The 26247-nt window shown below is 42.3% G+C and overlaps 2 protein-coding genes across 8 annotated transcripts in view; one reads left to right on the top strand and one right to left on the bottom strand.

The window, feature by feature from the left end:
• The window catches only part of WDCP (WD repeat and coiled coil containing), a 28570-nt gene extending 15698 nt beyond the window's left edge, over positions 1–12872 (bottom strand). Inside the window, exons 1-3 of one of the 4 annotated variants that reach the window (XR_005057890.2) lie at positions 12738–12869; positions 9045–9119; positions 7979–8083 (exon numbers count right to left, since the gene is read on the bottom strand). The gene's annotated coding sequence lies outside the window, so the exon portion shown is untranslated. Of the gene's footprint in view, positions 1–7978; positions 8084–9044; positions 9120–12737 lie in introns of all 4 variants that reach the window. The other 3 variants (XM_037005576.2, XR_012122518.1, XM_037005577.2) reach the window with 3 other exon arrangements.
• Positions 12873–14568: 1696 nt separating this feature from the next.
• On the top strand, positions 14569–24249 carry FKBP1B (FKBP prolyl isomerase 1B). 4 transcript variants are annotated; one of them, XM_073215928.1, is made up of 5 exons: positions 14569–14754; positions 18251–18298; positions 21499–21809; positions 22466–22578; positions 23637–24249. In XM_073215928.1, exons 4-5 carry the CDS (start codon positions 22468–22470, stop codon positions 23763–23765), a joined length of 240 nt encoding a protein of 79 aa, XP_073072029.1. In that variant the 5' UTR covers positions 14569–14754; positions 18251–18298; positions 21499–21809; positions 22466–22467; the 3' UTR covers positions 23766–24249. The 4 variants fall into 4 exon arrangements, with proteins under 4 accessions (XP_073072029.1, XP_017508369.1, XP_036861428.1 ...); XM_017652880.3 differs by lacking the exon at positions 21499–21809; XM_037005533.2 differs by lacking the exon at positions 21499–21809 and having other exon boundaries at positions 23591–24249.
• The last annotated feature ends 1998 nt before the right edge of the window (positions 24250–26247 follow it).

The following is a 26247-nucleotide window of genomic DNA, read 5'->3' as shown; positions in this document are numbered from 1 at the left end:
TGCTGACAGAGATGCAGAAAAAAATGCAAGAGCAATGGGATGAGATGCAGAGAAAAATGCAAGAGCAGTGGGATGAAGTCCGGAAGGAGATCACAGATGTCAGGAAAGAGATCACAGAAGTGAAACAATCCCTGGAAGGATTTATAAGCAGAATGGATAAGATGCAAGAGGCCATTGAAGGAATAGAAGCCAGAGAACAGGAACGTATAGAAGCTGACATAGAGAGAGATAAAAGGATCTCCAGGAATGAAACAACACTAAGAGAAATATGTGACCAATACAAAAGGAAAAACATTCGTATTATAGGGATACCAGAAGAGGAAGAAAGAGGAAAAGGGATAGAAAGTGTCTTTGAAGAAATAATTGCTGAAAACTTCCCCAAACTGGGGGAGGAAATAATCGAACAGACCATGGAATTATACAGAACCCCCAACAGAAAGGATCCAAGGAGGACAACACCAAGACACATAATAATTAAAATGGCAAGGATCAAGGACAAGGAAAGAGTTTTAAAGGCAGCTAGAGAGAAAAAGCTCACCTATAAAGGAAAACCAATCAGGCTAACATCAGACTTCTCAACAGAAACCCTACAGGCCAGAAGAGAATGGCATGATATACTTAATGCAATGAAACAGAAGGGCCTTGAACCAAGGATACTGTATCCAGCACGACTATCATTTAAATATGATGGTGGGATCAAACAATTCCCAGACAAGCAAAAGCTGAGGGAATTTGCTTCCCACAAACCACCTATACAGGGCATCCTACAGGGACTGCTCTAGATGGGAGCACCCCTAAAAAGAGCACAGAACAAAACACACAACATATGAAGAAAGGAGGAGGAGGAATAAGAAGGGAGAGAAGAAAAGAATCTCCAGACAGTGTATATAACAGCTCAATAAGCGAGCTAAGTTAGGCAGTAAGATACTAAAGAAGCTAACCTTGAACCTTTGGTAACCACGAATCTAAAGCCTGCAATGGCAATAAGTACATATCTTTCAATAGTCACCCTAAATGTAAATGGACTTAATGCACCAATCAAAAGACATAGAGTAATAGAATGGATAAAAAAGCAAGACCCATCTATATGCTGCTTACAAGAAACTCACCTTAAACCCAAAGATAAGCAAAGACTAAAAGTCAAGGGATGGAAAAACATATTTCAGGCAAACAACAGTGAGAAGAAAGCAGGGGTTGCAGTACTAATATCAGACAAAATAGACTTCAAAACAAAGAAAGTAACAAGAGATAAAGAAGGCCACTACATAATAATAAAGGGCTTAGTCCAACAAGAGGATATAACCATTCTAAATATATATGCACCCAATACAGGAGCACCAGCATACGTGAAGCAAATACTAACAGAACTAAAGAGGGAAATAGACTGCAATGCATTCATTGTAGGAGACTTCAACACACCACTCACCCCAAAGGATAGATCCACCGGGCAGAAAATAAGTAAAGACACACAGGCACTGAACAACACACTAGAACAGATGGACCTAATAGACATCTATAGAACTTTACATCCAAAAGCAACAGGATATACATTCTTCTCAAGTGCACATGGAACATTCTCCAGAATAGACCACATACTAGCTCACAAAAAGAGCCTCAGTAAATTCCACAATACTGAAATTCTACCAACCAATTTTTCAGACCACAAAGGTATGAAAGTAGAAATAAATTCTACAAAGAAAACAAAAAGGCTCACAAACACATGGAGGCTTAACAACATGCTACTAAATAATCAATGGATCAATTAACAAATCAAAATAGAGATCAAGGAATATATAGAAACAAATGACAACAACAACACTAAGCCCCAACTTCTGTGGGATGCAGTGAAAGCAGTCTTAAGAGGAAAGTATATAGCAATCCAGGCACACTTGAAGAAGGAAGAACAATCCCAAATGAATAGTCTAACATCACAACTATTAAAACTGGAAAAAGAAGAACAAATGAGGCCTAAAGTCAGCAGAAGGAGGGACATAATAAAGATCAGAGAAGAAATAAACAAAATTGAGAAGAATAAAACAATAGCAAAAATCAACGAAACCAAGAGCTGGTTCTTTGAGAAAATAAACAAAATAGATAAGCCTCTAGCCCAACTTATTAAGAGAAAAAGAGAGTCAACACAAATCAACATAATCAGAAATGAGAATGGAAAAATCACGACAGACTCCACAGAAATACAAAGAATTATTAAAGACTACTATGAAAACCTATATGCCAACAAGCTGGAAAACCTAGAAGAAATGGACAACTTCCTAGAAAAATACAACCTCCCAAGACTGACCAAGGAAGAAACACAAAAGTTAAACAAACCAATTACAAGCAAAGAAATTGAAACAGTAATCAAAAAACTACCCAAGAACAAAACCCCGGGGCCGGACGGATTTACCTCGGAATTTTATCAGACACACAGAGAAGACATAATACCCATTCTCCTTAAAGTGTTCCACAAAATAGAAGAAGAGGGAATACTCCCAAACTCATTCTATGAAGCCAACATCACCCTAATACCAAAACCAGGAAAAGACCCCACCAAAAAAGAAAATTACAGACCAATATCCCTGATGAATGTAGATGCAAAAATACTCAATAAAATATTAGCAAACAGAATTCAACAGTATATCAAAAGGATCATACACCATGACCAAGTGGGGTTCATCCCAGGGATGCAAGGATGGTACAACATTCGAAAATCCATCAACATCATCCACCACATCAACAAAAAGAAAGACAAAAACCACATGATCATCTCCATAGATGCTGAAAAAGCATTTGACAAAATTCAACATCCATTCATGATAAAAACTCTCAGCAAAATGGGAATAGAGGGCAAGTACCTCAACATAATAAAGGCCATATATGATAAACCCACAGCCAGCATTATACTGAACAGCGAGAAGCTGAAAGCATTTCCACTGAGATCGGGAACCAGACAGGGATGCCCACTCTCCCCACTGTTATTTAACATAGTACTGGAGGTCCTAGCCACGGCAATCAGACAAAACAAAGAAATACAAGGAATCCAGATTGGTAAAGAAGAAGTTAAACTGTCACTATTTGCAGATGATATGATACTGTACATAAAAAACCCTAAAGACTCCACTCCAAAACTACTAGAACTGATATCGGAATACAGCAAAGTTGCAGGATACAAAATCAACACACAGAAATCTGTAGCTTTCCTATACACTAACAACGAATCAATAGAAAGAGAAATCAGGAAAACAATTCCATTCACCATTGCATCAAAAAGAATAAAATACCTAGGAATAAACCTAACCAAGGAAGTGAAAGACTTATACTCTGAAAACTACAAGTCACTCTTAAGAGAAATTAAAGGGGACACTAATAAATGGAAACTCATCCCATGCTCATGGCTAGGAAGAATTAATATCGTCAAAATGGCCATCCTGCCGAAAGCAATATACAAATTTGATGCAATCCCTCTCAAATTACCAGCAACATTCTTCAATGAATTGGAACAAATAATTCAAAAATTCATATGGAAACACCAAAGACCCCGAATAGCCAAAGCAATCCTGAAAAAGAAGAATAAAGTAGGGGGGATCTCACTCCCCAACTTCAAGCTCTACTACAAAGCCATAGTAATCAAGACAATTTGGTACTGGCACAAGAACAGAGCCACAGACCAGTGGAACAGATTAGAGACCCCAGAAATTAACCCAAACATATATGGTCAATTAATATTTGATAAAGGAGCCATGGACATACAATGGCAAAATGACAGTCTCTTCAACAGATGGTGCTGGCAAAACTGGACAGCTACATGTAGGAGAATGAAACTGGACCATTGTCTAACCCCATATACAAAGGTAAACTCAAAATGGATCAAAGACCTGAATGTAAGTCACGAAACCATTAAACTCTTGGAAAAAAACATAGGCAAAAACCTCTTAGATATAAACATGAGTGATCTCTTCTTGAACATATCTCCCCGGGCAAGGAAAACAACAGCAAAAATGAGCAAGTGGGACTACATTAAGCTGAAAAGCTTCTGTACAGCGAAAGACACCATCAATAGAACAAAAAGGAACCCTACAGTATGGGAGAATATATTTGAAAATGACAGATCTGATAAAGGCTTGACGTCCAGAATATATAAAGAGCTCACACGCCTCAACAAACAAAAAACAAATAACCCAATTAAAAAATGGGCAGAGGAACTGAACAGACAGTTCTCTAAAAAAGAAATACAGATGGCCAACAGACACATGAAAAGATGCTCCACATCGCTAATTATCAGAGAAATGCAAATTAAAACTACAATGAGGTATCACCTCACACCAGTAAGGATAGCTGCCATCCAAAAGACAAACAACAACAAATGTTGGCGAGGCTGTGGAGAAAGGGGAACCCTCCTACACTGCTGGTGGGAATGTAAATTAGTTCAACCATTGTGGAAAGCAGTATGGAGGTGCATCAAAATGCTCAAAACAGACCTACTATTTGACCCAGGAATTCCACTCCTAGGAATTTACCCTAAGAACGCAGCAATCAAGTTTGAGAAAGACAGATGCACTCCTATGTTTATCGCAGCACTATTTACAATAGCCAAGAATTGGAAGCAACCTAAATGTCCATCGGTAGATGAATGGATAAAGAAGATGTGGTACATATACACAATGGAATACTACTCAGCCATAAGAAGTGGAAAAATCCAACCATTTGCAGCAACATGGATGGAGCTGGAGAGTATTATGCTCAGTGAAATAAGCCAAGCGGAGAAAGAGAAATACCAAATGATTTCACTCATCTGAGGAGTATAGGAACAAAGGAAAAACTGAAGGAACAAAACAGCAGCAGAATTACAGAACCCAAAAATGGACTAACAGGTACCAAAGGGAAAGGAACTGGGGAGGATGGGTGGGCAGGGAGGGATAAGGGGGGGAAGAAGAAGGGGGATATTAAGATTAGCATGCATGAGGGGGAGGGAGAAAGGGGAGGGTGGGCTGCACAACACAGAGAGGACAAGTAGTGACTCTACCACATTTTGCTAAGCTGATGGACAGTAACCGTAATGTGGTTGTTAGGGGGGACCTGATATAGGGGAGAGCATAGTAAACATAGTATTCTTCAGGTAAGTGTAGATTAAAAATTTTAAAAAAAAAAGAAAGAAAGAAAGAAAAGGGGGATTACTCCTTAACAGGATAAAACTATTGGTAAATCAAAGATCAACGCATGCTTTAAATATCCTTAATGTTGATCACTTAAAGGGTGTCAGATGATCAGCTATGGAGGTACTCTTTTCTGATAATATTCCTTTCTCTTAATTAAAAAAAAAAAAAAAAAAAGCAGTTACTGTGTGCTGACCTCCAATGAGTTCTGCACAGTGGTATAGAGGGCATGTCAAAGTGTGGGCAAAGGGTCTGTTTGTTTCTACGCAGAAGATCAAGGCCTAGCTTGGATACCCAGAAAATGAACTACGATACGATATGAGGAGGAGCTTCCGGCATCAGCACTCTCTGGAGGACTCGTGCCGGGGGATGATCATCAAAAAGCCTCCACAGGGATCCGGACGATGCTGCGGTTGTGGCTGCATCCAGCCCACCGTCTCCTGGACTTGCCATAAGAAGGAGGAGGGAGATGTCTAGGCTGGCATGTGTATACAGTGAGACAACGAATTTGACTGGATCTGTACTGTTGGAACTCAACCAGGAGTTGGGAGGGGTGCAAGTTGTAGCACCCCAAAATCTCATGACTATAGACTATCTATGGTTAAAAGAACATATGGGATGTGAACAGATCCCAGAAATGGGCTGCTTTAATTTGTCTGATGGTTCAAGTACAGTTGGACAATATCCATCATATCATAGATAAATTTTCACAAATGCCTAGGGTGCCTAAATGGTTTTCTTGGCTTCACTGGAGATGGCTGGTAATTATAGATTTGCTTTGTTTATGTCACCGTATTCCTATTATGTTAATATGTGTGTGCAAATTAGTTAGTAGTTTAAAACCTATACATACTTAAGGTACTATACAAGAAGATATGTCAAAGAAATAATCAATCCTCCCAAGTTTCCTTCATATGCTACATCTATAGCTTTTCTTCTTCCTTCCTAATTACAAACCTTAAATAGAATTCGTGCCTCATATCGAATTTACCGAGTATCATAATTCCTCCAGGTGGTAAAGATACCTCGAGACAAGTGCTGGGCATAGAAGCCACAGGGCATAAATCTGCAAAGAAGTAAAAAGCTAACCTTTGCAAACAATATGGCTTCTCTCTCACTTACCAACTTTACATTTCCCTGTATGGCCCCGGAAGATGACTGGTTAGCCAGAGACGGGTAAGATTCCTCAAGGGAGGAACAACCTAAGACAGGCACAGTCGCAGGGGGGCCATCAGGTGAGAATTTGGGGATCAACAGAGGTGAGGCTCAGAACCTCACCCCCCCTGCTTTGAGAGAAATCTTCTGCATCCGTGGATGTCTTGCTGCCCTTGTCTAGCCTGGATTAATACTTAGTCCATAGGCACACACCTGATCATCTGATCATCTACATTTGCCTTCTTACAGCACTAAACTATGTTTTCTACCTTTATCTTGCATCTACCTACCACTTCAGCATTTTATTAAAAATAAAAATAATAATAATAATAGGAGAAATGTGGGATCAACATATAAATCAAGTACAAAAATCAAATGAATATTCATATTTGACCTGATTGTTTATAGGTCATATTGCATGATCAAAACCGAAAGTTTCTGTGATGAATGCCCTTGTACTGTTCACCATGTAAGAATTTATTCACTCTGTAAGAATTCGTTCACCATGTAAGAACTTGTTCGTTATGCTTCAGAAGATTGGAGACTGACGAGAATTAGGCTTGAGATGGATTAATGATTGTACATTGAGCATTGACCCCCCTATACTGAATTTTATTGTTGTTAACAACCATTTGATCAATAAATATGAGAGATGCCCTCTCAAAAAAAAAAAAAAAAAAAAAAAAGCTTTCCTTGAATCATCTGAAGGTACAGAACCTCGTCTACTGCTGCTTTAACGAGCTTCAAGTTGGGATGACCAAAAGATGGCTTGCTTCAGTATTCAGGAAAAATCTACTATTTGGCATGGATTCTAGCCTTTAGAAAACTGAACAGTCCAATGCCTAAAGCTCTAAAGTCATTTCTAGCATCCCTAAACATGCGTGTCCACACATATCTAAAATATGTAAGGTCAGTAATGAGAGTAAGGCGGCAATGAGAATAAACTGGATATTCCAAATTATCTAACATCACCTGGATGAATTACAGAACCTAAACACTCCTGTTCAAAATGAGACAAACATGATAAGCACTCTTTATTTAATAAGGCGAAAAATTGCCTCAGGTACATTCTATTTCAAAAGTCTATCAGTGAGTGATAGATAAATGTATAATATCAGCTGTAAGAATAAAGTGTTGCAATAATAAATGACTATGAAAGACTAACTTTAGTGTAAAAATAATTACTAAGAACTTTCACATAGTTGACTTGAGACATAGACTAGCTAATAATACACATATTAACAAAGAGTATATTAGGTAGATAATTTAAAGAAAAACATTATATTCTTTTTGACCAACAGATGTTCATGAAATTTAAATAAAAATATAAAGCACAGTGATAGAAATTAATTCTAACTCTAATCTTGGTAAAATTGGTCATTATACTAATATTCACTGAACAAAAGTCTTTCAGAACTACATTTAACTTTCAGTTTTTAAATTCTATTTAGCCATGAGTCTTTTAAGTCAACATCCTAACTGGAATTAATCCCATTTTGAGAATGAATTAAAGCCAGACAGGGAAATTACCTCCAACTTTCAATGAAGTAGAAAGTCTCCAAAATTATATGCAACATTGATGACAAATCATCTTCAGTCCAGACATAATAACAAAGAAGAGAATGTAGGGGATAAAAGTGTCAAATAAAAAGGTACCCCAAAATATCTTGTACCTGCACAGTCCCAGCTGAATGAAGTGGCTGTTCAGTATTGAAAGGGTATAGCAGGATGACCATAAGCATAATCCAGGAGCTAGCATTGCTGAGAAGTTACTCTTCCTGTAAAATACAATCAAACTTTTGAAACCTAACGACTAAACTATTTTATTAAAATGTTAATAATAGGGATGAAATTTCAGATTTTTCTCTTATCCCATGGGTTCACTCTGTGATTGTCTCTGTGGAACACTGGTTTTTACACTTGGCCACTTGTATAGCCAAAACATATTTTGGAAGTCAAAACATATTTGACTTCCCTGATCACAAATCAGGATACTAACACTCAGTGCTTTAGGCAAAATAATAGCTCTGCTTACGGTAGCAGTTCTTGGTTCAAAATTTTAAGCTACTCACAGCAATCAGGTAAACAAAAAACATGTGTACTCTACTAATGCTGTGTCTCTTTACGTTACTGTAATCACAGTTTTGGATGTAGCCCCACTATGAAGCTATGATGACTTGGAGAGAGCCAATAAAATGAGCAAGATGTACTTAAAGCCTGAAATGAATTAACTTATCATGGAGTTAATCAATACTGTAGATGGCTGCTTCAAATCCTTTTTGTAAATAGATTATATAACAATTATATATAATCCTAAGTGTGCATAAAGATAAAAATCTTATAAAATTGAATGCCAAAATCGAATTCCAAAACACATCATGTTTGACAAGTAATTTTTATTGCAGTTAAGAATCCAAGATGTTTTAAGTGTCTCATTTTAAAAGCTGTCAAATAGCTTTCTTTTATCTATATTCTTTAGATTGCTCATTTCTGACTCTTGCCAGTATGCTTTATTTCATTTTATTCATAACACTGAAGGGAAGCAAAAGGCAACACTTAAATTCCCATTCATCACCATTTAAAATATGGTAGAACCTTACTAACTTCTGTCGACTTTGCTGGTACAACTTTGCAGTTAGTCTTAAATGTAAGACATGTCCAAACAAAGGAAATCAGGATAACACTGTTACTGACTATGCAAAAAGAGACCATAGTCTATACAGGCAACTCAGATATTACCTGAATTTCTGGCCAAATCAGAAGGAAACCTAGGAAATAAGCATTCCAGTGTGTGCCACACATGGTGCTGTTCATCTAGAATTCAATAAAATCTTGTTACAGTCTTGTAATGGAAGCACTATTATTATCTTAGAGTTAATAGAGCTGAGCTTTACTTTTTGAAAAAGAAATTTATTGTTTTTTTGAAAAGTTCTGAAACATGCCCTTCACATCTTAAAACAAAATAAATTGCAGATGGATTAAAGATCCAAATGTATAAAACAGAGGCATAAGAGATCTAACAACAACCAAGACTTTTTACAGAAGCACTCAAACGTGCATATGTATGTTTAAGGATGTTCACTGTGGCATCCTTTGCAACAGAAAAATCTAAATGAACATCAATATGGAAATAGTTGAATAAAAGATAAGGAAGCTCCATGAGTACTGATACAGAAAAATAACCCCCAAAGAGAACAATGAAATTCATAGGTTACAAAAATCTAGTATGTCCCTATTTATGAAAAAAAAAAACAAACCCACATCTGTATGTCCATACATATGTGTGTATTTACATAAAGATACAGAAGAAATCAGTAATAACACATCAAATTAACTATTCACAGCAGATACTGAAATTAGATGCGGTGGTGTAAGAGATCAGATGGGACCCTCTTATTTCTGTATTTGAAAAAAAAATGTTTTTATAATAAGCATGTATTTAAATACTCCCTTTGCAACTGAAAAAAGAAAATAAAGATATTTTAAAGACCTGTTTCAGACCATTTCAAAAGATACTCTAAGTTTTAAAATGCCCAAAGAATATCAAATAGTCAATTTACAAAACAATATGACAATCACTAACCATATTTAAATGTTTAATCATGTTAATTACCAAAGAATTGTCTGAATTTGCAGTGTCCATTTCTTCACCACTCTTCTTACCCACCCTAAATTGACTCCTATTGATAGGAGTCAATAGCTGTAAAATAGAATAGTTCTCACCAAGTCACCAGTGCCAGCCATGTCACTGAATCCGATGGACATTTTTTAATATGGTATTGCATAATTTTTTAAATTAAGGTATTATTGATATACAATCTTATGAAGGTTTCACATGAGCAACATTGTGGTTTCAACATTCGCCCATATTATCAAGTCCCTCCCAACCCCATTGCGATCACTGTCCATCAGCGTAGTAAGATGCTATAAGGTCATTATTTGTCTTTTCTGTGCTGTACTGCCTTTCCAATGGACATTTTTTAACTCCGTTTTACTGAGAATTATGTGTCAAAGACAGAACTTGAGAAGTCGCCTTCAGACTCTAAATCCAAAGAAATACATTCTCTACCAAACTGCCCAGTGATTAGTTTTTAACTCAGTCTGCAAATTATTTCTCATACCTCTTTGCTAGCTTTGTCCTTGCTTTTAGAATCTCTTACTAAGAAGGAATGGTCTGTTGTGCTTCTACACATGATGTCAGATTAAGTGGTTCTGTAGTGGCTTGCTAAATGGAGAAATAAGTCCCTTGTCATTACTAATGAAGAAAACTGCCATCTCTAACCCACTGGTCTTTTATAAGATAATATATGCTTTCCCCTAATATCTACTTATGCACTTTTAAAAGACTCTTATTGATAAATTATGCATGATACATTTTTCGGGGAATAGAAAATTCCTAATGGGTCAATTATATCAAAAGTAATTTATACAATATGTTTTGGCCACCCAAGTCATTCTAATGTCATTGAGGGTGTGTGTGGCCAAGAGTAGCATAGAGTAAGAATTTGCGAACAAAGGAAAAATAAATGTTACTGAGATTTTTTTTAGGAATTAATTTTAATATTTTATTTTTAGTAACAAGAAGAAATTTGGCATATTTTTCTCTATGAATAATTACAAAAATCTGTCCGATCCTTTCTACTTCATTGCTAGTTCAGGTCTTGACCACCTCTCCCTTTTTAGTAAAGTAAGACAAGGAGAGGTCCTCCCTATACCAGTCTCTTCCTTCCTAGAGCCTGAATGCTATGTGTGGTTGTGCAGAATTAACTTTGAAAAACCACAGCTCTGGCCATTTTGGTCTTCTACACAAATACCTTTCATATATCTCCACAGTCTACATATAATAACAAGTTCTTTCAAAATGTCTTAGCAAGGCATTTAAGGCCTTTATTATCTGACAGTGATAAATCTTTCCAACCTATGTCCCTGATCATAAAAGGCCAACTAAGGAATTTGGAGGACCAGCAGCACACGTTCATGTGACAATAGGCAGGATGGACCTGATGAGGTTGACAAGGTTAACAAGGGGCCATAAAATAGTTAGAATGTCACATGAGAAAAATGAGCCAAATCTGTGGCTACTTAAGTAAGGAAAGAGGGCCAGATTTAAGATACTGTAAGGCAGACGGAATAGATTAACGTTATCAAGCAGGATATGAGCGGAGAGGAGGAAAGGAGAATTAAGGAAATTAACATGCAGTTTTTTGGTTGGGAAATAAACCATTAATCAGAGATATAAAAGGCAGGGCATGCTTCAAAGGTATGAAGGGTATGTAATGTGTGATAAATTAGTAGTTGATGTGCTTCATTTAAGATGTCTATTAGGTAGCAACGTACTTTACGCAGCCAGAGGTTAAGGATTTGGGTGCCGCTGTCATGGAGTTGGTATTAAAGCCAAAAGCAGTGGATAACCTGGCTGTAAAAGGTCTGAGAGCCAAGAGGAGGAAGGCTGAGGAGTTCCCCAATTATTTGGTGTCTTTAAAAATATTTAAATTTTGCCTGAAGTTAATTGTGTATCTATTGGTCTCTCAACCGTCAGACTGTAAGAGTTCTGAAATTAGGAGTCCTGGATGTTTCAGGGAGAGAAAAGCCACTGTATTAGTTTAGTGGGGAGGTGGTCAGAACCAGGACCTGGTGCTCAGTCTACACCCATTTAATTCTTCTGTTTCTAATCTTCTTTAAAGACAACTTATGGTGAGAATGAAGGGTTTAGATGAACTGGAGCACTTGCCGTAGGTTTAAACAGGCACATAACCCCAACTTGTTTTTCTAAGTTTATTGTGTTTCCACTATAAAATAGTTTCAAGGTCCTTACACTTATTTTTTTTTAAATTAACACTCAAGGAAGGAAAAAAGGTAAATATACACAAAAATATCAGTCATCCAGAGAAAACTGTGACTACCCTTCCAGGCTTTTTTCTATGTAGTGTTTTACATTTTTTTCAATCATACTGTATAATTCCGTGTTAAGATTTTTTCCAATTATATAATAGCATTTTCCCACATTACTTAAAAGTTTTATAAATTACTTTCAGAAGTTACTTATTCACTTAAGTGAAGTTGCATATTTTTCCTCACTGCTGAGCACCTGCTTGTAGCCAACTTTTTCGTATTATAAATAACGCTGAGATAAAGGTCTTGGGGCATAGAGCATGTTCTCCCTTTTGGATGGCTTCCTTAGTCTAAATTCCTAGAAGTGTCACTCGTGAGTCACAGGGAATATAGTCACTCATTTAAAACCGCCCCCTCCACACCCCCGGCTTGTGGTCACCGGCTAGCCCCTCGCACGCTTCCCCCAACCCCATTCTCCCCATTCCTTCCGCATATTTGGGTCTCCTTCCAGACCCCCAAGTTCCGGTCCATCCACCTCCCTCTCGGGCCACTGTGAACCTCCTGACACAGACAAAACGGGCAACAATGGAGACAAAATACCTTCGGTCTTACGGCCCCACAGAAACTTAGTCTCCCGAGGGACGTCCCTCCTCGTCGACCGCGGCTCCGAAGCCCAGAGCGAGTACCGGAAGCATCTCCTCCCAGGCCTCTGATAGGTGAACGGTGGCCTAGAAAGCTCCTCAATGCCCCCTGTCTATTGGCTTTTGCCTGTGCCCAGTTAGGAGAGGGGCCTTCCTACTTGCCAATAAGCTCGGCCTTTGCTGCACGGATTTCTGGGAGCTGTAGTTCCCATGAAACTCCACCCACGGTCAACTAGCCACAATTTCTTCCTCTCTTAAGAAGTTTAGTGCTTTCCCCCATGTTTCATCAGTTCCTGGTCTAAGAAGGAATTCAGGAACCGTAGGGTCAACAGAGTTTCTTAACTTTTTTGGGGAGGTGGGGGTGAGGGTGAGGGAATGAGAAGTAGAGGACCTCTTTAAAACGTGAATAAAATCTCCCCTAAAAATGTTCTTATCCTTTCATCCATAAACAAAATATTGTGCAGTCAACTGAAGCCGCTCCATGGACCTATCCCAATTTAAACCCCTATTCTACACGTAGCCCAAAAGTGCCTGCCCATGGCCATAGGCCCAGGAGCTAGTGCTTTACTAGGCTTCAGAGCAGCTGCACTCCTAGGAGACTCTGGGCCGCACAGCGGAGCGCCCCTGGAGAATTTCAGGCCCTGACCCTCACAGTGCCTATCTTTGTCTTGTGTTGAGTACAAAGTACACAGGTGACCATCATCTTTCTTGAACAAAACAGCTAGTTCTCCTGTAGCGATTAATTGAACCTGAAGTCTCTGAGCTAACCTGGGAGAGTAGGGGATAGGGAACTGGAGGACGAACACCTCTAGGGCCGGCTCTGGACTGCCTATCTTTCAGCGTCACTTGTAGCTTCACATCAATTTTTGGAACAATGCAGGGAAGAAAGAGAAAAAGAGGGAGGGAGGAGGGAGAGAGAGAGGGGGGGAGAGAGAGAGAGAGAGAGAGAGAGAGAGAGAGAGAGAGAGAGAGAGAGAGAGAGAGAGAGAGAGAGAGAGAGAGAGAAATTTAAAATTAAGTACCATTCATTCTTCAAGTAAATGTTACATCCTCCAAAGGTGTCTATCCAGATTCCTGGATCTCTTTCGGGTGGAGGCGAAGAGTCTGGCATGGTGAAGGGAGGTGAAGAGGAGCTCAGGGTTGAACTCTTTCATTCATCCGACAGAACGAATCACACTGTCACAGATTTAGTTTTTGGGGGACAGTGATTCTGTCTTAATTGGTGCTCCTAGGGCGCAGTTCTTTGCACAGGGAATCCATCTCTGCGTGGGGCAGAACCACCCAGGATGGTGAAGAGGGATTTAGGGTGGCTGGGGGAGGGTCAGCAATGACTGGTTCCCTGCTCCTCCAATACTACCAACTACAGATCGGGCAGCTGAGCCAGGGAACGCGCCTCTTTGGTACATCCATAACGTTCTGAACACCACGGCAGTAAGTGCATCTAATTAAATTGTCGGTTTAGTTGCCGGCCTTTCCCTAGTATGCGGGACTGGGTTGACTCCCCAAAGCTTAGCACAGAGTAGGTGATAGATAGATAAGTATGTGCTGAACGGATGAACTGACGGATGGATGGAGGGAGGGAGGAGGGATGGATGGATAGGTAGGTGGGTGGATGCTCAAGTGTCTTCGTGCCTCCTTCACCATCTTCCCAGTTTGCGGGTTAAAGATCCTTACTGACCCCGCCAAGCTCCGGAGCAGCCGTGTCTGGGTCGCTCCCCGGGGCCCCGCCCCTGTCGACCCCACCTTTCCGCGCCGCTCCGCCCCGTCGCCCCCTCCCCCGTGGCCCCTCCCCGCGCAGGTCCCGACTCCCGCCGCACCTCCTCCGGCTCTGCAGTGGCGGCGGGGAGGCGAGCCGGAGCGCCTGCGGGGCCAGGGCCGGAGCCGAGCCGGGGTCGGGGCAGCAGCGGGGACCCTCGGAGGCGGGGCCAGTGGGACTGAGATGGGCGTGGAGATCGAGACCATCTCCCCGGGAGACGGTACCGGGCGGCGGAGCTGGGGGAGGAGGAAGGGTCCCGGGGCGGAGCCGGGCGGGTGGGGGTCTGACTGAGACCGAGGTGGCTCGGAGGGTACCGAAGGTGGGGGCGGGCCTAGGATGGGGGCAGCGGGAGGAGACCCAGACAGAGCGTCTCGGGTCTGGCAGACGCTCCTCTGCCCTCCCCTTCCGCGCCCGCTCACCTAGGGGAACGAAGGCGGCGGCCGGGAAGTGGGGTCTGCGGCTGGACACCGCCCCGGGGGCCTCGGGCAGCCGCTGCCGTGCCTGGAATCGCTCGGTTATCCGCCACTGCTGCTTTCTCAGGGCCAGGTTTTAGCTCCGCTTTCCCTGCCCTGACGGGTGAGCTCTAGAAACGGGAAACGTCTTGCTTTAGGGTCTGTCCTACTCGGGGCAACCCCCTTCTAACACACCCCGCGCGGCGCCTCCCGCAGGTGGTCCTCTGCGGGCTGGGCGGTAGACGCCGCGGGGACCTGCCAGTCTGGGGAGAAGCGCTCCCGCCGCTGCCTCTGCATCTCTCTTTTTCTTCCCCGCCCCTCACATTCTCTCCAGCCATCCTGCAGACTCCCACGGCTTTCATTATCGTCTGCAAACCGATGGCCCCCAAACTTAAGCCTCCCAGCCCAGCCCAGCCCTCCGACCTGAGTTCACGGTGGTCCATTTATCTAGCTGCTGCTTGACCTCTACCTGGATGTCCCGCTGATCCCTCAAACTCAGCAAGTCCAAAACAGAAAGCATGCTCCTTGTCTTCCCCACTGCCAAGCACCGTCTGTCTTCCCTGCACCTCGCCTCAGGAACTGGCACCACTCACTTTCCCAGACATCCCTTGTATAATTAGACCACGGGGTGCAAGGCATAGCCATTTCTCTATTTCTTTAATTCAGACTGGTACCCCCCATTTCTGTAGGATTTGACAGGCAAACCATGTCAGACATTACTGACTACCCCCACCTTCCCAAGGAGATCGGAGGGCCTCTTGGTTCTAGGCCACCCTCTTTGTTGAAACGCAGTACAGACAACACAGCCGTAGGTCACCTCCTATCACCTTCAGGGATAGGCTTCTTTGCGCTTGCTGGTACCCGTGGGCTGGGGCCCAGGACGCATCTCCCCTTGTCACCCAACACAGCACTGCCACAGGGTTCTGCTAGGAGGCTGAAGGCTTCTTCTCCCTTCTCTGGCTGAAGGCTTCTTCTCCCTTCTCTGGCTCGAGGAATCCTTTACAGTTTTCTCTCCTTACTTTCTCTCTCTGGCCAAAGACAAGGGGCATTTTCTCTAAAGGGACATTAGGTTTTTAGGGAAGGCATGAAGGAACTTGCCTTTCTGCTTTTAGCCTAGTCTAAACCCTTGAAAGAAGGAAGCATCAAAGGGTCAAGTTACTGTCCTGTTCCCCAGGAGAGAAATGTACAAGTTAATATTTCAATAAGTATGCTGAGGTGCTGGGGACGCCTGTCTGGAGGAGCCCCACACCATGTCCTGTGAAGTCCTCCTGATGAATATTTCTAGGCTCCAGCCCCTCAGCCCCTGCTCTGGTTCAGGCCACCATCATCTCTCACCTGGATTTCTGTTCAGCCTCTAAACTGGTCTTCCCACCTCCATTCTCACCTCCGTGCCTTTCATCTGTTCTTGCCCCAACACCCTTCCCCTGTAAAATGTTTTAATGAATTTTCCATCTCCTTCACCAGGCTAATGGTGATCTATCCTATTCTTACCTTCCACAAAGGAATGTCATCTCTTTCGACCAGTCCTTACACACACTACCAACTTTTTTTCCAGCTTTAGCAACCGGCCTGCAAAACTGCCAGTTAGTCAGCAAATATTTTATTGAACATGTGCTATGTGCTAGGGCCCAGGGTTACAGCAGTGAAACAGATGAAGTTCCTGCATTTGCTCCATTCTAGGCCTCTGAACATGTTGTCCACATTTCCCAGATTTTCTCCTTTTACTTCTTCTGGCAAACTACTCATCTTTTCAGACCCAGTGTAACCATCATTCCCTCTCTGATGCTTTCCCTGACACCCACAGTCGGTTAGTTGTTCCCTCCCTCAGACTCCCAGAGTTTCCTAAACGTTGGCTCTGGTATTAGCTGTCCCAAGGCTCTGTTATACAGCCCCATGGCTTTAAATTCCACCCAAATTTATACCTCCTGTGCAGACACTGCATCTGCCTACTTGCAATATAAACACAGATGTCTAGTAGGCATCTCAGGATTGCCACCTGTACCAATCTGTTCCTCCCAGTCTGCCCCATCTTAGGAATTAGCTCTACCACCCTCCAATCACCCAAACTGAAAGCCCAAGCACTGTGCTTGATTTCTCCTTTTCCCTCATCCTGGACCCCATCTCCACCCCATTAGCAAACCCTGTCAGCTCTGCTTCCAAAATATATCTCCAGTCTATTTTGCTCTCTTCTCTGCTGCCACCATGGTAATTCAAGCCATCATCGATTTCCTGTCTAGATTATTGCAACAGGCGCCTAACTGTCCATCCTTCCCATAGCAGCTGGAGTGATTTTATAAAATCTTAATTCAGATTATGTCATTCTCTTGCTTAAAACCCTCCAGTGGCTTCCTATTGCACACAGAATTAAATCCAGTCTTCAAGGCCCAGCATGATACAGTGATTCTTTCCCACTTGCCTCCTGTCTTTCCAGTCACCTAGCCACCCTTACATTTAGCAAATACACCCATCCTTTCCCATCTCAAGGCCTGTGCACTTGCCGCTCCCTTTCCTGCAGTGCGTTTCCCAGCATTTTGCTCATCCTTCAAGTTTCCATTCAAATGTCACCTCTCTGAGAGGCCACCCTGGACGACTCTTTCTCAAGTTGCCTGTCCCACTGTATGTCTCTTTAATTTATCATTGTGTTTATTTTCTTTAGAGAACTTATCACAATCTATGATTTTCTTGTTTATTTGAGGATTGTTTGCCTCCCTCCATTAGAATGTAAACTCTAAAAGGGTAAGAGTATTGTCTGTGTGGTATCCTGCTATATCCCTGAAATCAGGCCCAGGTCTCGCACATAGTAGATATTTAGTAAATATTTATGAATGATTGGGTTTATTCATTCTTAATTGCAGTCATCACCCTGCATTATAATCTAGTATTTATGTCTGTTTCCCTAACTTCATCAATTCATAGATTGCTCTGTGTTTCTGGAATCTAGCCCAGGCCTGACACATAGTAGGCTGTAAAGTCAGTAAATGTTTGTAGAATGGATGAAGGAAAGTAAAAAGGGCAAAGAAAAAAAAAGAACCAGAAAAACCAGGAGAGAATAGAGTTAAGGAACCCAAGGGAATCTTAGCAAGGCCAGAGAGGTGCAGTGACTAATCTGGCTCATATAAGGCACAGAGCCAGAACTAGCCATGGGCCTCTCCATGGTATAGAGGGGAATGCGGACCATATCTCCGGGTCACAGTCACACCTGAATGTCCCAGGTGACTTTTTCTCATGCCCTATTCATTCACATGCCCTCATGTCTCCTTGCAGGAAGGACATTCCCCAAGAAGGGGCAGACGTGTGTGGTGCACTACACAGGTAGGCCTGGCTCCCTCAGCCCTCATCCAGACCTGCCCCTCCCAAGGCAGGCCCCTCTTCTGATACCCTCTCCAGAGGTACCTGCTCCACTGGATCAGGCCCAAAGCCCAAGGCAGCCATGTTTTCCTCTGACCAACTATCCCCCACTTCTCCCAGCCAACCTTACAGGAATGAGAAAGAGAGCTTGCAAAGTTAACCACTCCCCACTTACACCAGCAAGAGCCATCTGAGGGGCCAGCCTCTAATTGAGCCAAATACCTCCATTCCCCTTTCTTCTGTTGTTGGTAGGGTAGAGCCTGGCCTTTCTGATGTTTGGAAATCTCTTCTTAAGGCTGTGAGCAGACTCCCTTTTTGTTCTACAGTATTATTAGAGAAGAGGAGGTTGGCTTTCTCAGAATTCCCTTCTTTTTTCAAAAATAAGCTATTCAGTTCATCCTACTGTGGATGAGCAACTGCTGTGTGCAAGATGCTGTGCTGGGCACTGGGGGCACAAAGATGAAAAAGAAGGATTCCTGCCTTCTTTGGGGCTGTGGGGTTGGGGGAGAACAGACAAGTCATCCAGAGGCTCTGATGTGGTGTGAGGGGTGGGGTGATGGCTGTGCTTGGCTCAAGGTGCTATGGGAGCCAGAGGGGAGCCCCACATCTCTGCGACCTCTCTTGAATGGTCTGTATGGGAAGGCCAGGTGGGCCGAGGAACATTCTAGATGAAGTTCCTGAGGACTGCTGGCAGGAAGATCACGAGCAGGTGTTTGTTCTAAGTGGGGTGAGTGCTCTGCCTTGTGACCTGCTTCCCAATGTGGCAAACTTGGTGACAGCCACTTAGCAGACAGCAAGGCCAACTTAATTCCTAGGACATATTCATATGGGGCCATTTTTAGCAGTTCTCTGGGCCAGTGTGAAGTGCCAGGTTAATTCTAGGCAGACGGTGTGGATATTTCTCAACAGCTATGTGGCTGTTCGCTGACGTCAGTGGGCTGGAGCCGTGTTTTATCTCCCGGTGATGTGGCCTAATTGCCATGAGTCCTCTGGGGCCTCTGACCTGTGTAATTGATTTATCTGTTCTACATGTTGCAGACAGACCAGTACTTATTAAGTTACTGAAACCACAACATCCTTTTGAAAAGACTTCTCACAATACATACAGAGAGCAGGCAACATGCACTAAGCACTGATGCCAGCCATGAGATGCTCTGGTTTGGGGAGAGGGATTGTCTCATCAAACACAGCAGGAGACTGTATGGGATTTTTTGGTAAATTTTTTAGTAAACATAAATACAGTAGAGAACATAAATCTAAGATGTACAAGTCAATGAAATTTTTCAAAGCGATCACACTCGTGTAACCATTACCCAGATCAACATATGCATTTCCACAGAGCCCAGGAGTGTGCCTCGTGCCTCCTGCCAGTCATTATACCTCCCTAAAGGTAACCAGCCCTCTGACTTTTGTCCCTGTGGATTGGTTTTGCCTTTTTTTGAACATCATATCAATGGAATCATAGCGTATACTCTTTTATTTGCTTATTTCACTCAAAATTATGTCTGTGAGATCTACCGAGAGAAGTTTGTTCCTTTTTATTTCTGTGAGGTCATTGTCTGAATATACTGGTTTATCCTATGGTTGATGGACATTTGGGTTGTTCTTAGTTTTTGGCTATTATGAATAGTGTTGCTTTGAACAGTCTTGTGGATGTCTGTTGGTGCACGAATGTACACATTTTGGTTGGGTATATACGCAGAAGTGGTATTACAGGGGCACAGGGTTATGCCTATGCTCAGATTTAGCAGATACTGCCAAACAGCTTCCCAAAGTAGTTATTCCCTTTTGCACTGTCAGCACCAATGTATGAGAGCTCCAGTTCTACATCCTCATCAACACTTAGTCAAGTTTTTGTCTTTGTTTTGGCTCTCTCTGGTGAGTGCCTGGGGGTATCTCACTGTGGTTTTGACTGGCATTGCCCTGATGACTAATGGAGTTGAGCACCTTTTCCTGTGCTTACTGGCCATTTGGATGTCCTCTTCAGTCCACTCAAATTTTGTCCAATTAAAAAATGAGTTTACCTTTTTCTTATTGATTTTTAGGAATTCTTTATGTACTCTGGATATGAGTCTTTGGTTGATTAGACCCTATTCCAAACATCTCCCAAGCTATGGCTTGCTTTTTTTACTCTATTAATGGCATTTTTTGAACAGAAGTTCTTAATTTTTATAGGGTCCTACATATTGATCTTTTCTTTTAGGGTTAGTACTTTTTGTATTCAGAATCTTTGTCTATCCCTAGGTCATGAAGATACTCTCCTATTGGGAATTCTTGTAGAAGCTTTATCATTCTATCTTTCATATTTAAGCCTGTGATTCATCTAGAATTGATTTTTGTGTGTGGGTGAAGTAGGGGTCAAAGTTTATTTTCCCCCCCATATGAATATACAGTTGATTAAGCAACATTAATCAAAAAAATCATCCTTTCCCAATGCAAGGCAGTGGCAGCTTTTTCAAATCAGGTAACCATACATACGTGGGTCTGTTTCTGGACTGCACAGTTTTGGCTGATTTTGTAGCTGAGATAACTGTACATGGTTTGAAGTAGATTAAGTCTTTTAAAACCTGAAGAAATTGGGGAATGAGGAAGTCTTTAAATGGAGTGTGTGTGTGTGTGTGTGTGTGTGCATATCTACCTGGATATTTGTCCAAAAAAATGTGTCTGTGTGAATGTATGTAGATCTGTTCATCTGAATATTTTCCTAGAATCTGTTTAGCCATCAGGGTTTTTCTTGTGTGTGGGCATAAATGCGTGTGAGCATGCATGAGTATCTCTGTGTATCTGAGTGAGCAGTCTGTGTGTATTCACGGGTTTGTATTTGATCTCCTTAGAATCCATCTGTGAAAACACAGGGTTTTCTCCTTTGTCTGGTTTGGTACCCAGGGCAAGAACCCAATTTATTCTGCCCAGAAGCAGGGAGGTAAGACTGTCCCTTGTATACATTTAAGTTGTAGGAATTCAGAAGTGCAGTCACAGAGCTCAATGCTAAGCTGGCTCAGACCTCCCATGTTAAACATGGCAAATTTGAAGCCAGGAGAAAGGAAGTGATTTGCCTAACTTCACACAGTGAATTAGTGGTAAAATCAGAACCTAGTTTCTGAACTTACAGACCAGGTCTTCCTCTGGTCCCAAATTGCCTTTTATTGTGGTTCATGCTGTAGGAGGAAGCTGTGGAATAGCATCATTTAGAGAAAACCTCATCTTCAAGTCATTCACCAAGAATTGGAAGTAGAAAGCAGCTCTTGGGCCTTAGGCAGCTGGATTGAGACATCGTGTGCACATTGGGGATCATGAGTCAGAGGCCGAGAGATGCTCCAAACTTCTGGAGATGGCACCCAGGATGTCCTGGATTCCAACAGCCCTGTTTGTATGGGGTTTGGAGGCCACCACTGACTGGCTGGGTCACTTTACGCTGTTCACTGCCACAGAGGATGGTGTGGCCTTTGGATTTTACATGCTGAGGAGAAATCAGGTGAAGACTCAACCTGAGGCAGAAATGCCTGGGAAGACATCTCAGGCTGAGGAAGTGGCACAAAAACAGTTGTAATGTGCAGAGGTATTCGAGAAAGGTGTGACCTGACTGGGAAAAGTTGGAGGAGGAAAAGAAGGGAAGAGCACAGAGGGTCACCAGGCGTGCAATAGCCAGAGCTTGAAGTGCCTGCACACAGTTAGGCATTTGGATTCTGCCACAGGGAACTATTGAAGTGTTTTAAGCAAGGGACTAAAATGACCAGATGTGCATTTTAAAATGAAAATCATTCTTGGCATAGTGTGGAGAATGGAATGGAGTAGGCTGGAGCAAAAAGACCAGTTAGACGTTGTTCTGTACATAGGTGAGACATGATGGTGACTTGGTAAGGCCATGGGTTGTGGTAACAGAAATGGAGAAAGTAGGTGGATTCGAGACATACGTAGGACATATGTAGATGTAGGACTTGGTGAGAGGCCGTGTATGGAGCTAAGCAGGGGGAGGTGTCCAGGGTTCTTGCTTGGACAGCAGGATGGATGGGGAGGACTTGAAAAGGAGCAGGTTTGTGCAGAATAGGAATTCCATTTTAGAATGTTAAACCTGAGTTGGGAGCTAACCCATGACCACAGCTCTTTTCCATCCTATTCTTGCTTTCACAGGAATGCTCCAAAATGGGAAGAAATTTGATTCATCCAGAGACAGAAACAAACCTTTCAAGTTCAGAATTGGCAAACAGGAAGTCATCAAGGGTTTTGAAGAGGGCGCAGCCCAGGTAGGATGAGGTTGATTCTTAAGGGGTTTTGGAACAGGTAGGGGTCTGGTTCAGCACTGCCCTCCACCCTCACCCTACCACAGACCACTCCTGCTTTGACTCCATTGCCAGGGCATGGCGATGCCATCTAGTTTCAGTCCTGGCTTTGTGTCCATGCTTCTTTTTTTGCCAGCATGGCTTCTTTATGTCACCAGGGGCTCTCATACTGAGCACATCCCCCCAGGCTTGCTCAGAACTAGCTGAGGAGGCCTGTGAGCTGCCAGCTGTCTGGGGCTGAGGCAGCAGAAGAGATTGGGAAGGCGGTCACCAAGGTGTTTTTTTAAAAAGTTTAAAAAACCCCCAACAATTTCAGACTTGCAAAGGTATGGCAGAAATAGTAGAGTTCCCATATACTCTTTACTCAGCTTCCCCAAATGTTAACATTTTACATAACCATAGTACAATGACCAAAACCAGGACATTAACACTGATACAATACTATGAACCCATCCATTCCAATTTTTGAGTTGGTCATTCGAAATTTAGAAATCAGTTGATTCAGATTTCACCAATTGTCCCACTAATGCCAGGTGGATTCTTTACAACTGCTGTGAGCCCTGGCTCAAGCTTCTTCCTTGGTCTGTGAAGTCATGATGCTCCATCAGAGTGGGTGCTAGCCCTCCCCATCTTGCTGTGATCTCTGTTCTCTAAGCCTCTTTAATGACCAGCTCCCTACTTGAGTGGATACATATACATGTGCTCTTTATACACCCTCTAGATTTTTTTGGAAGCTATGAATAGATGTGTTTGGGCCATACGCTTGAATAACAGGCAATGTTTGTTGGATGAATGAATTTGAGACTACTTTGTGGAACTTATTGTCCCACAGTATTCACTAGTCTGAGGCAGAATCTGCATTTGTCACAGCTCTTAGCCATCACTTTAATGTACGACATAAAATTCATGTCAGATCTTCAGAATTGATAATTTGGGAAAATGGCATAGTTATCTTACTTTTTTCTTTTAAATCAAGCTGGGTCCCTCTTTCTCCTCTCCCCATCTGCTCCCATCCCTGCTAGATGAGCTTGGGGCAGAGGGCGAAGCTGACCTGCACCCCTGATGTGGCATATGGAGCCACGGGCCACCCTGGTGTCATCCCTCCCAATGCCACCCTCATCTTTGACGTGGAACTGCTCAACTTAGAGTGAAGGCAGGAACTCCAGGTGGCTGGAGATGGCTGCTGCTCACCCTCCTAGCCTGCTCTGCCACTGGGACGGCTCCTCCTGCTTGGGGCTCTTGATCAGTGTGCAAACCTCACTGCCCCACGGCATTATCCATTATCTCTGCCCAAGTTGCTCTATATGTGTTTGTCATTGTTCACACCCATCTTTGCTTGAGGAAACTTTGGTTGCAGATCCAAACATTTCAGGTTGTGGATTTTGCGTGATGCATGTAGTAGCCATTCCTGATCACAGAACACAATTTGTTTGCACAATCTATACTGCCTTACCTTCACTTAAACCAGACACACAGGTGCTCAGACTTGAAATGTACATGGTGTACACAGAGGGACTTGAGCCAGTTACCTTTGCTGTCACATTCTTAGAAATTGTTGGCTGCTTACACAATGTCCTCTTTGAAAATGGTATGTAAAATAAAGGCTCTCTGCTCGACAAATTCTGTCCATCTTTATTGTAGGTAGGAAGTGCCTTAAGGACCACATAAGCCAGTTGCCCTTGGGAAAAAGAGTGGAGAGGAGCCTTCCAAGTAGCCAGGAAAGTGATAATAAATATAGTGAAGATGATGTGAATATTGTACATGCTGGGCCTTGTTCTTTGTATTTTTAAATAAAATTACCACCAATCCTCTAAGCTGCTCTTCAAGGTAGGTATTACTTGCTACTTATCTTACAGACTCAGGATTCTCCTCTGAGTAACTAAAGGAACATATTGCCTTCAGATCCCATAGCCTAGTAATCAAATACGGGATTCGTTCACTTTGTGATCTTGCAATCTGTTTGTTTGGACTTAGAGGGATGAGCTCCGCTCACCCAGATGGAAAAGAATACTGTGAATCTGAACAAATGAAGGTGTGTTAGGCCTTGGAGCCATACACCTATACTGGGAAGTTACATTTGAACAGAGTATGTGATTCTCAGCTTGTTTTCATGTTTACCGCTTAGATTCATCTAGATTTGTTCTAACTTACATTGGGGGATTAGTCCTGAGAAGAACGTATGATTCCACGTTTCCACATTAACTGCGGAATTCCATCTTCATTTACTATTATTTGTGGGAATTCCCGGGTAGGTTTTAACATCAGCCCACTTACTGGTGTGGATTACGTTTGTCACAGAAGTCTGGGGCAGTGTGGCTAAGAGATTTTTCTTTTAGCTGGCATAGGTGGGTGGGAAAAGCTCTTAGCCATAGTCAGGGTTATTTGGGCAATCATGGTTTGAAATTATTAAGATTGAGGAGTGAGAGGCTGGTAACAGGTGCTGTTAGTTTCCTTTATAGACCCACCGATATGTATCATATGGTCATGGATATGATATGCGGCCACATCATCTTGGTACTGCATCTACCCTTCTGGTCTCCAAGAAGTCCTGGCTCTCTCTCTGTTTCTTTGCTGAGGATTGAGGAATTAAGAGACAGTGCTTTAAGATGGAGAAAATGAAATGAGAAAGGAGCTATCTTGCTTTTGATCACCCAATCCCGGGCTTGCTCCTACCATGGGACCAGACCAGCCAGTGGATGCTGCACTCATTCCTTTCTGGCTTGTTTCCTTCAGAACTTTTTAGTTCGCAGCTTTCCTCAGACACAAATACCGATAATTCCTCAGAACTCAGCCTGCGTAAAAGACATACTCATGTTTTCTGCTGTGACACCAATAGGAAAACTAAAAATGGCACCAGGGTCCATTTCAGGTGTCCATTATAGGGTTATATAAAAGATCTCAGTCTAGAGTATTTATAGCCTAGGTGGTAATGGGAGATACCCACTAAGAGAACCAAAAGAAATAACGAAAGAAACAAATGCAAATACCTACTGGCTTTACAGGCCCTGCTTTACTGACTTTTAAAAGATGGTACAGAAAATTAGGATACAGTATACTGAAAAGCTTGAACATTGTCCCATGAGAACCACTGAAAGCTGTTAAGCACGAGAGCAAAGACGAGATCTACATTGTATCAGCCATTTTCAAACTTATGGTCAACACATTTTCTATTCACACAAAAATTTTTTCTTAGAAACTTTTAATCTAGAATGTAAAGCAGCTCTGGCACACGTGTGCACATGCACATGTAGACACAATCATCCCTTGCACTTTAAAAGCAGTTTGAAAAACTGAGCCTTGGATGCCTGGTGCAGAGAATCGTAACTGTGTCCACAGCATCTTTGCACACTCAGACATAGCACAGAGTAGGTGCTCAGTGTTTGTCCACAGAATTAAAGTTCTATAATTTAATTGGGACAGTTCACAAAATGGCCAAACAATTACAGGGAACTTTTTAAACTCTTTACGTTCAGGTCATGAAATTCAGCTGACATATTAATTCAAATGATGGACCAGCTATAATTATTAACAGAAAGTATTTATCTGTTATTAATTAAAAATAACTACACCAGTGGCAAGCCAGTCTGCCAATTAGACAAAGCACACTGTAAAGAAGTCTAATTTGTTTTCCCC

The sequence above is a fragment of the Manis javanica genome, chromosome 1 (assembly GCF_040802235.1).
Source record: "Manis javanica isolate MJ-LG chromosome 1, MJ_LKY, whole genome shotgun sequence".
Taxonomy (NCBI): domain Eukaryota; kingdom Metazoa; phylum Chordata; class Mammalia; order Pholidota; family Manidae; genus Manis; species Manis javanica.
Note: the sequence above shows the minus strand (reverse complement) of the source record. Positions and strands in the feature narration are given on the sequence as shown.